Raw genomic sequence first — 11,632 nt, 5'->3', positions numbered from 1 at the left:
TGACCCCACGGGGCAACAGTTCTTAACAGGAATAGATGACAGTCATCTAGTTTCTGTGAAAGATTGATTGGAAACCAAGTAAGAACAGCTGGGCACTAATGAAACCCCTAAGAAAAGAGGAGAGTGCTCCTACATTTTCCTCAGAGAAAGCTGTATTAGAATGTTTCTGTACAAAAAAAGATTCCAAGGAAGTACAGCAACATCTCTATGGAGGGAAAGGAAACTAAGAAAGGACATGGGAGGGTATGTGTAATTGAATCCTGGTAGGCAGATAGATTGGATTACTAGGTTTGTATAAGAAAGTGCTGGGAGAAGCCCAGGAACGGTTTTAGAAGGCAAACCAAAATGAAGAGGGATCTACACTTTGAGAAGATGACAAAGCCTATGAAAAAAATGGGACGGTACAGAACTCTGTTAGACTCTACAGCACAAACTGAGCTGTTTATGTTAATATACCAGCCCCCAACAAAAACGCAGTCAGCCTAAGAAGGTGCTGGTTAAGTTAATGAAGCATTTTAAGAGAGGAAAAACAAATCTGGGCACCTGCAGGGCAACAACCAGTAACAAGGAAGAACCTGAAGAACAACAGCATTTAAAAGGAAGTACCCCACAGACAACTTGGATCAGCAATGCTCCATCACTTAGCAATTGGAATGAGTAGCAATGGATGTCAGTATCCCATTGCTCTGGCATTCCTGGCTACCAACCAGATAAGATAATGATGCATTCTTTATTCTTTCCTGAAGAAAGAGTTCTTGAAAGGTATTAAAAAAGTAATGTCCTTACCATTTACAACCCTCTTGCACTGCAGCATCTTTATGTCGATCAGCTCCTAAGAACAAAAACCAAAAATATATGTAAAGAAGTGGAAAAACTGAACAAATAAGAATCCATCAAAACAGAGTAAATATGATTTGGTCCTTTGAACTAAATGGATCTGCTTTTGAAAAATGGTGTAAGCAGAGAAAATATATATGGCAGCTTATAATCAAAAGTTAAACTCATATTATGAATAGAAACACTAAGTGTGTGTGTGTGTGTGTGTGTGTGTGTGTGCGCGCGCGCGTGCGTGCTCAAGGAAAATAGTACATTGTTCAACCTTTCTGCAACCTTGGAAAAAAAAAGTCACCATTTTTTACTTAAACCAGAAAGGGGTTGCACTCAAGTTTACTATAGGAATTAATGGGTATTCATCATCCTGTTACAATTCCTTTAAAAAAGGAGGCTACAGCTGATATGTTTGCACCAAGTGCATACCCTGTTTTCACTGCAGTTAGCCAAATCCTACTGAATCCTACACTTTGGTTGCTCTGTCCAAGAAGGGAGGGGAGGGGCTAGGTCTAGCTAGCACAAGAGGCTAAGTCTGAGCTACCGCAACCTGTTAACAGCTGAAATAAACATTCTTTTGGGCATGGACTCATGTACAGTTGGAGCCATTTCATTTGAATTATTATGCACTGACCAGCCAGGACAAATACAAATGCAGTAAAACCACTTCAACCTTAACACTGTTTTATCCATTGTTAAAGTTGGAGTAGCTTTACTTCATTTGGGCCTTGGCAGATGTTACATCTGTCATGGTCTATATGCAAATTTTGCATGGCAAACTGTAGGATTAAATGAATTTGTCCTGAGATAAAAATAGCAAATCTACTACAAAGTTGCTGGCTGAAATAGAAACTTTTGTGGTGTGGAGTATCCAACACTTCTGACATTTGACCTGTTACCCAGAGTATAACAGAGCATGGGCAGGTCCTCCATTATCTCTGAATGTACTACTCCCTGCCCCCAAGAGCAGTCAGCAGAGGCAATGGTAAGTCATGACTCTTCTCCTGGACAGTAAGAGCATGTACAGTTGCTCCAGCCTCTGCTGGAATGGGGGCCCATAGGGTGCAGATCTATTCTGGACTTGGAGAGAGTGCCTGGGGGAAAATAGGGACCAACAGTGCTGTGGTTGTGTAGTCCTGTCCCAGTGCAAGTGGTGGGTGGCAAGTGTCTGGCTGACCAGTGCTGTACTCCAAGATTGGCTGTCCTCAGGAATTCCCAGAGACAGGAACTACTGCAGGGCACACTGGGACACCAGTTTACCAGCTTCTCCAGCTTTTTCTGCACCCAGGGAAGCAAGTTCTTGAATGGCTGGCGTAGCACAATGCACATTTCCATTCCACAACAAAATTCTATAGTTCCTATGGTGCAACAAAAATAACCAGTGACCTCTGTATCATTCTCAGCTTGTCCACACATAACAATTAAAACGTAACAGCTGCAGCCCTTTTGAAATGGCTCCAAATATATGTGTGTCCATATGCTCTACTGCTAAACTACTCCTGGTATGTTTAGCAGTGTCACACTTCTAAATGAGTTGGGCTAACTCCAAGTATTAATTCAAGCAGTGACAATAAATGAGTATGGATGTCTTCACTGTAAAATATATATGTAGTTAGTGTGTTACTCTGAAGTCAGGCAAAAGGCAAGGTAGATTTGCACCTTATAGACTAGCTACAGCTGGCACATGTGCCACTCCTGCTAAAGCTCTTCCTGATTTGGCTCTGATATGCCTCCTGAAAACAGGCATGTAGGACAGTTGAGCTGGAGAAAAATGCTTTTGCCACCAGGTACCCCTGGCAGGTTTTTGTGGCATTCCAGTTGAGAACTACTGAGTTAGTATATGGTACAAATATATCCTGCCTTTTTCTTTCACCATAAAAGAATTTCTGTCTGGCCCCAAGTAAAAGATCACACATTCTGTACTACATGCAGTAAACCAGGTTAGCACCAACTTGACTAATTCACTCAGTTCTGTTGACATTTGTGTGTGTGATTGTTTATAAGGCTGTTTCTACTACAGATTTCTCTCAATTTATGTGGGTTCTGTATATGTAAATTTGCTCTTATGTGATGAGCATTTTTAGACCCATAATTCTTTATATGTTAGGTAAATTCGCTCTTATGTGATAGAAATAGGTGCCCCCCACCCCTCCCCACCCCAGCAGATAAGTCTGTGGGGGTAGGAGAAAGGGCTGTCAGGCCAGGGCCCCACTCACCCCAGCCCCTGCCGCAGCAGCCCCAGGAGTGGCTGGTACCAGCTGCCTGTAGCTGTTGAGATGCACTGTGTTCTGCCTGTCCCCTCACACCTGGGCTCTGTCTGTCCCCACTCACCCCAGCTCCTGGGCTATGTTGTGCTTGGGTGCAGTCAGGTGGTATCAGCTGCTCGCTGCAGCAGGGGCGGGGGTGAGTGCAGACAAGCAGCAGCCTGCTTTCATCCCGTATGCAGGTCCAAGGATATGCGCCCCCTGGGAAGAGCCCAGCACAGCCCCCCAGCCCTCCTGGGGGACACAGAGCAGCAAGAGGTGTCCCCCCACCCCACTGACAGTTCCCTCTGCTTTGCTCCCTTGTGCAGCCCCAGGAGCAGCACCCCTCCCCCCATCCCTTCCCTAGTCCCAGCCTCACTCCATCACTGCCATGGGAACCTATCCCTACTCATTACTTTATACTTCAATTTATGCTCAATTTATGTGAATTTGAATTGTGTGTCGTTCTCTGGGAATGCATGTACCGCATAAATCAAGGGGAATCCGTACAAGAATCTCTTTCTAAAATTCCTTGTGTTATCACTTGCTGGAGCCCCATATTTTGGGGCTGTAGCAGGTTTGACAGTTTCTAAGCATATTAATTATAAACAATTACTCCATAAATGGCCACCTAAATTGTTTTATCTACACTTCTCTTCTCATAACTGAGACCCTCAAATAAGGAGTTAAAACAAAAGTGCTGTAACTTTTACTACATTTCTAATATAATTAATTCCTATGACTTTCCTACTACCAAATTTTAAATTATAGAAAGCCACTAGTACTTAGGAAGCACAGAGGAGCTGGTTTCTTCTATATTAAAAAAAAAAATCTCATTAAAATCATTGTTGTTCTTTTTCCAACTTTGTTCTGGAAGAACGCATATTTCTATTGTTCAGGTTACTGTTGACATGGAGAAATACTGCTATCAGCTGCACTATATCTACCCATTAATTCTCATAACTCATTTTCTTTGGCCCTTCAGTAGTTTATTACATCCAAGATCCTAAACTCCAGGAAGCACCGAGTGTAATGGCCACTTGAATTCAACTGATTAAATACATGCTCAAGGTAATGATTGATTTGCTTGACCTTATCTGCTAAAATTAATCAATGTCAAATGCTGTCTTAAAGCATAATCTGATGCATTTTTCCATCAATATCAGCACTGTGGAATAGGAAAGGAAGATGGAAAAAAGCAGTTTTTAAAGAGGCAGAGCTCTGAACTTAATGGGAATGCCAGGGAAGGTGGCAAAATAGACACAACATATTTAGCTGTAGGAGTACTTACAGCCATATTAGTGTGTTCCTATTGCCTGATGCAGTATGCAAGTTAGGGCATTTCTTGAAGACCTGCTTCTCTGGGATCAAACTGGAAGGTAGGGGGGAATCTGGCATAACCATATGGTTCATAATAGTAAAACAAATGGTAAGCGTATCACCATACTCCAGGTATATTCAGAGAAACACGACTGTACTAATTTCTTGGTAACTTTCAGGAGCTGGTACCCCTGCTCCTAGCTTTAGTTACACATTGCGTTATCAGTTACCATATCGCTGCTCACTAACATAAGCCTCTTAATTCTCATTAAGCACTTCTATTTTGCAGATCTAATATGACAGTTCTTACAATTTATGGTTTTTGACTGGCAATCTTTGTGACCAAGATTCTTGGGTTATGATGACATTCTGTTCCCAGATAAGCAATTAAAAAGCAGATCTGGGTTAACCTACACAGGGCTTAAGAAACATCCAGCATTTGATAAGGCTTTATTTTATGTGTTTTTGTTCTGTGGCCTTTTTTTTTCTCTTTCAGTTAAGGTATTCAGGCATCATCAGAAGCACTAGAATGATAAAGGCAAAGATTTTTTGGGGTGATATCTTTTATGAAACCAACTGCATAGCTGCAATAGAGTCAGACAAGGTTTTGAATGTAAGGTATTTTCTTCATGTCTGAGGAAGAAAGCAAGCACAGCAGATTGTTAAGAACAGCAGACAGAGCTGTGAAATTGGTTGGGGGAAAAATTCCCAGAGGCAATAGACAAACATTTAGTAGAGGAGGAGAAGGTAGATTGCTGGGAAATCAAGACCTCTCAAAAGGGAGCAGGGTCATTATCACCTGTAAAGTGTAGGAAAAATTCAGGAATCAAGTCGATTACAGTGTGTCATGAATGTTCAGTCCTTGGTTCCTACTGTCTAGCCAGTTTACAAATTCTTGTTACCAAGCTCAACTTTTAAAGGTGTTTTGTAGATTTCCCTTGAGCATGATGAGAGTGAAGTCAGAAAGGAAGTGGCTGTTCTGTGAAAAATGTGCTCCTACAAACATGCCTCTCTCTGTCCTTTATATTTTTTCTGTGACAGTTCATTCTGGTGTTTAGTTGCTGTTTAGTTTCACCCATACAGTTATTATTTATGTATTTTCATAATCTGGATGGAACACACAGACTCACTTACCAACTTCCACCACAGGTGTAACAAATATCACCTCTTGATCAAACTTTATCAGGAATATTTCTACACTAACATCAACTTTCTAGACACCAGAATCCACATTCAAGATGGTGGTCTATAGCCACCAGCTCCAAAAACTCCCCAGACCACCATACTTATATCCATGAGACCTGCCATCATCCCAAAACATACCACAAAAGATGTAATCTACAGATAGGCCCTCAGCTACCACCGTGTCAGCTCTGAGAAGAATGCTCATGATGCTCACCTAGCCAGTCTAAAATCTGCCTATATATAACAAGAACACTCCAGTAGAAAAACAAGCTGTATCTTTAAATACCCAAATACACTCAAGTAACCTACCACAAGAAATGCCCCTTTCCCCCACCCCTGTGGCTGCACACTCCTGGTTGTCAACTACTATCCCACATTAGAGCCAATTAGAAGAATCATCAAACAACTACAGCCTATACTCAACAAAGATCAGACCTTGAGAGGTTTAACCCCAGACCCTTCCAATCCAGTCTTTCAAACAACCCCCTAACCTTGCCTGACTCATCAAGTGGGACACCACTTTTTATTAACAATAGATGTTTAAACTGTAGTAGCATTTCCAATGCTATAAATAACATCCCCCACAATAAATCCATCAGAATCTATAAATCCTACAAATGCCTTTCCCAAAATGTGATACACCTGATTCAATGAACTAAACTGTAATTACATAGGTGAAATTAAAAAGGAACTACACAGCAAAAATGAACACTTGCAGAAAAAAATATAAAGAACAGACACGCACATAAATCAGCAAGAGCTCATTTTTCACAGAACCACTCCTTTTCTGACCCTACCAAGGTCATGTTCAAGGACAATCTACGAAACACTTTTAAAAAGGCAAGCTTGGGAACAAAAATTCACGTGCTAGTTGGACACTAGGAATTAAGGACTGGGCTCCCTTTGGGAAACAGCAGCCCAGATCAGTGATCCATCGATGAAACATCCTACGGTAATTATGAAGCTTGAAGGCAAAAGCGACCTCTAGGTCAGGAGACTAATTCTCTTACTAAGATGTCAATGCAAAGGGAGTCCCCTTTCTCCCTCTCTTTCTTTTTAATAACTTTCTGGATCATCATACTGTCCTGGAGAGTGACGTAAGCCTTTTCACCAGAGAAATTATACAGTGTCCTGGAGCTCTCATTAGATGCTACAAGAAGCTAATATTTTCTACTTTTTTAGCAAAAGAACTGATTCAGCACCTTTGCTTAGAAGGGAAAAATGGCCTGGACCGCAGATCTGGGGTCAACTCCCAACTCCACAACAGGTTTTCAGTATGGCCTTGAGTAACTGCTTTAATTTGTCTCTGTTTCTCACCTCTAAAAGGGGAATAATTCTTTTCCATTAAGAAAAGTTTTTATTAGGTGGAAGTTAATGGGGGTGTTATGAAATTATATCCCATAAACAGAGGTTACCAGTAAGTAATACCAACAGGTGTAAAATGTAGACATACTGGTAGCAGCTATGGCTTCATCTGTAATTCTCAGAATAAATGAACTAAAACCACAATATTTTATTTCACCATCTGACAAAAAGTGATCATTTTGTCATGACCAACCTGAGCAGCATGTAAATAGCAACAAAATAAGACTATTTCTCCAAATAACCTGAGTCATTAATTCCCTTTAACATTTTAATGTGTGAAAGTGAAGAGCATAAAGTAACTATTGAACTCTTTGCCATAGGAGGACATGACTATGGAGTAACACACCAGTTTTGTTCAGTTTGTCTCCACATCATGAAAAAAGAGAGCCTACTCCATCAATTCAGCCTTCCATACCTCACAGTACACAATATCAGCACCGTAATCGAGAGCCAAAAGACGCATTGGTAAAGTTCCAATTCGAACCATTGGAGCCAAAATATTCTTTCCTCTGAAACAGAGTGGTGTTGTTTTCACAATCATTTCTATTATATGGCCTGAAATAGAAAACAGAACAAGTAAAAAAATAGAACTTAACTTTTTTCCCCTTCTATCCAATGCACATGAAGAATCAAGACTTTTCCCTATTCAGAATTCAGGAATTTATCTGCAGTTTAGTATGAAAAGTTAAAGTTATTGGGACACCTTTCTTTTTCAGAGAAACCTGATTTAAAGTGAGTAATCTCACCTTCTCATGAGTTTTTTTCCCCCTAGTATTTAACTGCACAGAGCATAGTGGCTTTTACAAACCATCTGTCTGAGAAATGCATACAATTTCACTCCCAGCCTTAGAAAAACTATTGTATATTACTCAAAAGTCTTCATAATAAATCATGATAAAACAACTATATGTAGTCTTGTCCCAAAAGTATAAACACAGCATACAAATGCTGCAAGTAAAGCAACATCATCACTTAGTAACTTATCTGAAAAATCTCTCTCCTGAAATAATCACAGAATTACAATAATTATACCATCATCTATGATAAGATTGCCCAGCACTAACTCTTCATGTGGAAATTTTTCAAAATTCTATACTTTGAAACCAGGGAACAGAGACTTCAAGCTTGATAAGGGTTGACACCTCTTTGTCTAGGATTGGGTAAAGATGGAACAGAAGAGTATGAGACCACCGAAATACACTCCTATCCAGAGCCTGAAATGGAACCCAAGTTCCCCAAGTCTCACTATTACTTCCTTGTCGACCAATAAACTAATTCCTTAAGTGAAATGTCTCAAACAGCTTTGGAGCTGCTTTACGTACAAGGTTGGAACCTACTACTATTGTCAGTTACTTGGCAGACAGCAGCAACTGCTGTCACATCTGACAACAGAGGTCTGTGGATCTGAAGCAGGGGTGGGCAAAATACAGCCTGTGGTCCACATCCGGCCTGCCTGGCACCTTCATCCAGTCCACAGCTCCCCCCAGTGAATTGTGTCCCACCCAGCCCCTCTGCCAGTGAGGGTGGGAGCGAGGCACCTACACCTAACCCCACGTATCTTATTATGCCTCACTCCCACCCTCGCCGACAAAAGGGCCAGCTCTGTTAGCACGAAGTGGGGCTGCTGCTGCAGGCTCCCCCAACATCCAGCTTCCTCCTGGCAGCAAGTAGGGAAGCTGGGGGCAGGGCTGCAGCTGGGCAGGAGCATGGGGCTGGGGTTGGCTGCAGTGCGAGGCCTCACCCAGGGGGGTGGCAGGCGCGCAGAGCTCAGGTGGGCAGCGTATGGGTGTGAGGGGGGTGGGGTATGGGAGCCCCTCCCACACTCCTCCTGCCCCCCCAATGGCACATAGCTCTGGCAGACAGCGGGGACAGCAGCTGCAGTGGGGGGAGGGGCAAGGAAAGCAGCTGACTCCAGTGCCTGGGGCTTCCCTCCTGTGCCCCATGAGTGTGGGGAATGCCAGGGAAACAAATGGCCCAGTAGGGGCTGTGCTCCTTGCTGCAATGTGCAGCACTGGCCAGAGCCAGGCACCACCACCCTCACCTGCTGCTGCGCCATGGGAGCTGGGTCCCCACACCCCTCCTACCCTCCGTCACACCCCACAAGCCCCGCCCACACACACATACCTTCTCTCACCTGCATTGACTGCAGAAGAGGACAACGCGTTTCAGAGACCAATGTGTTCCAGAGCCACACACTCAGACCCCACAAATGCCACACAAGGCCCAACATACCCTATGCCCCCCATGCACAGCCACACCCCCTCACAAAGTCCCCTTTCCACACCCCACCATGCACACACACACCCCCAACACAATATACAGGGCTAAGAATTTATTTTTTAATTATTATGCAATCACCTCTGTATACAGTACACAAACAAATCATGACAAAAATACATTTTGTAATAAAATTAAAATATGTTATAGTAGGTATATGACTTTTAGTGTATACTTTGTTTTTTTCTGGTTCTAAGATGGCAACTCCCCCCTCCCAAAAGGAGTATTTCCAGGGGGCAAGGGAAGGGACTTCTGGTGGCAAAGGTCTGGGGTTAGGGGTGGGATGCCCAGTTCCAAGATAGCAGCCACAGGGTGGGGCACCTGTCAAGAGTTGGAGCTATCCATGCAGCCCTCAATAGCTCAAACCTCATTAAGCAGCCCTCCGCCCGAAATAATTGCCTGCCCCAATCTAGAGGTTCTAAATCTCCAGTGATTCATGGGTGTTAAATTGGCCATGATAAAGTATCTAAAGTTAGAAAGGTTAGAGTTCGAGATTCCAGAATTTTTCACCTCTATCATACAGCAAGGCATTCTGCATACAAGCAGTGTTCATTTTATTTTTCTTAAATATGTATTTGCTGTGGTAAGAAAGACATAGAAGTCTCCAAAGCTTGCAGAATGTACTTTCTTAAAGCTTATTTAATAAGTGTTTTGTAGGTGCTCATTAACACATGGTCAAGTGCTCATCAGAAACCAAATGGCCAAATATCAGGGCTTTTGGAAAATTATCACCCCTTCCTTCCTTCAAGCCATACAATCTGATTTTAAATTAAGTGACTAAACTTTCTACTTCTACTTTGTAGCTCAATTGGACCCACACATTTTCAGGCATGCTATAAGCGTTCAAATGAAAGTCATACTGAAAATGTTATGATATTAAAATAGAATCCAGTAACAAGTATATGTTACAATTAATACAGAGTTTTGTTGTATTAAGTAATATGAATTGAAAAGCATGTCTGCACAGGTATATCAAGAATCAAGGAACACCAATTAGAAATAATCAAGAAAAATCAGAAGCTGCCAGGTTTCTAACACAGTCTCTGCAGTAAGACAACACAGGATGGGGATAATTAAGAAAAAAAACCACTGGTTCTTAATGAACAGGGAAAATATCACCAGCTAAAAAAACCTGGAGGTACTAAAGAAAGAGCAGAGGCAGATTATGAATTGGAGGAGAATGGTTTAAGGAGAAATATATTACCAATTAAATGAAACGGGATAAAATATACTGAAGATACTCATGCTAATTCTATATACTGCCTTCCAGTACTGACTGAATGCTTGATAAAGTGTTTGAGAATACTTTGACTTCAGTGGAGCTGCACTACAGAGCATAGCTGTTTTCTTGCCAATACTGTATAAGAAATAGAATGGAGTTAAAGAAAAGCCTATCCTCAACATGCTAGAAATTGTGCAGTGTATTTATATATCAGATTACTTCTGAACTGTCTTTCCCTACTCTGTTTTATTGATTTTTGCCATACAATATCTAATGTGTTACCTATTCCAATCTATAAATACCCACAGTCAGTATACCAGGTGACAAGCTGATCATTGACATCTATTCCAGTTCAACTTCTAACTGAACCATTTCAAGGAATTGTGTTGCCTGAACACAACAGAAATACTAGCTTACCATGTCTCTACTAAGAACTACTAGTAAAGTTTAGAGCTAAACACAAGTAAGCATGAAATACCAAAAATTCTACATACAGGAAAGAAATCTAGCTTTTGTAAAGAATTAGGCCAGTTATACTCATATTACCCAATTATTTTTCATCTGTTTATACCATCATCCACAAGTGCACTTTGTGCTTCATTTTGAATTTAAGGTCAGTCAAGCACAAAAGACTGACGTCAACTTGGACGAACAACATCCATCTAGGAAGGAAAAAGGTAATTTCCCCTTTCCAAGCCATTTGCAAAATAGTCAGATGGAGAAATTAAGAAACAGTTTGCTAGTGCAAAACTGTACAAGAAAACGTTTACTTTGTCCACATTTTCTAACAATATACAACCAAATTTACAAATTTAATTTAAAAATACATTTTTCTAAAAATTAGAGTTGTCAAACTATTAAAAAATTTGATTGTGATTAGTTGTGCGAGTAAAAAAATTCATTGCAATTAATCACGATTTTAATCTCACAGCTAAAAACTCAAAATTATGCAAAATTATGGAGGTACTTTGTATGGGTGGGGGGGTGGATGTGTGTGGGGGATTTGGAGCCCAGGGGGGTGGGGGGTCCCCTGCACACCCTGGCAGGATGCAAGATACTGTGGGTCCAGAGTGAGGGGAAGCACTGGAGGGGCTATGGCTTGGGATTAAGAGGCGTACACACACACAGTGCTGCGCTGATAAGTCTGTGGAGGGGAAGGAGTGGGGGAAGAGGCAGATCGTGGCCTCCATGG

The 11,632-nt window shown here is 41.7% G+C and overlaps 1 protein-coding gene across 2 annotated transcripts in view; it reads right to left on the bottom strand.

Annotated features, from left to right (window-relative positions):
- The window catches only part of DUS2 (dihydrouridine synthase 2), a 90,182-nt gene that overhangs the window by 63,026 nt on the left and 15,524 nt on the right, over positions 1–11,632 (bottom strand). For both annotated transcript variants that reach the window (XR_002095436.1, XM_019505744.1), the window contains exons 2-3: positions 7,357–7,496; positions 787–832 (exon numbers count right to left, since the gene is read on the bottom strand). Coding sequence is in view for 1 of the 2 variants with exons in the window: in XM_019505744.1 (XP_019361289.1) it covers positions 787–832; positions 7,357–7,496 (186 nt within the window). In the remaining variant the exon portion in view is untranslated. The remainder of the gene's footprint in view (positions 1–786; positions 833–7,356; positions 7,497–11,632) is intronic.

The sequence above is a fragment of the Gavialis gangeticus genome, unplaced genomic scaffold (assembly GCF_001723915.1).
Source record: "Gavialis gangeticus isolate Ggan-Ray unplaced genomic scaffold, GavGan_comp1, whole genome shotgun sequence".
In the NCBI taxonomy this organism is placed as follows: domain Eukaryota; kingdom Metazoa; phylum Chordata; order Crocodylia; family Gavialidae; genus Gavialis; species Gavialis gangeticus.
This window is presented reverse-complemented; position numbering and strand designations above follow the sequence as displayed.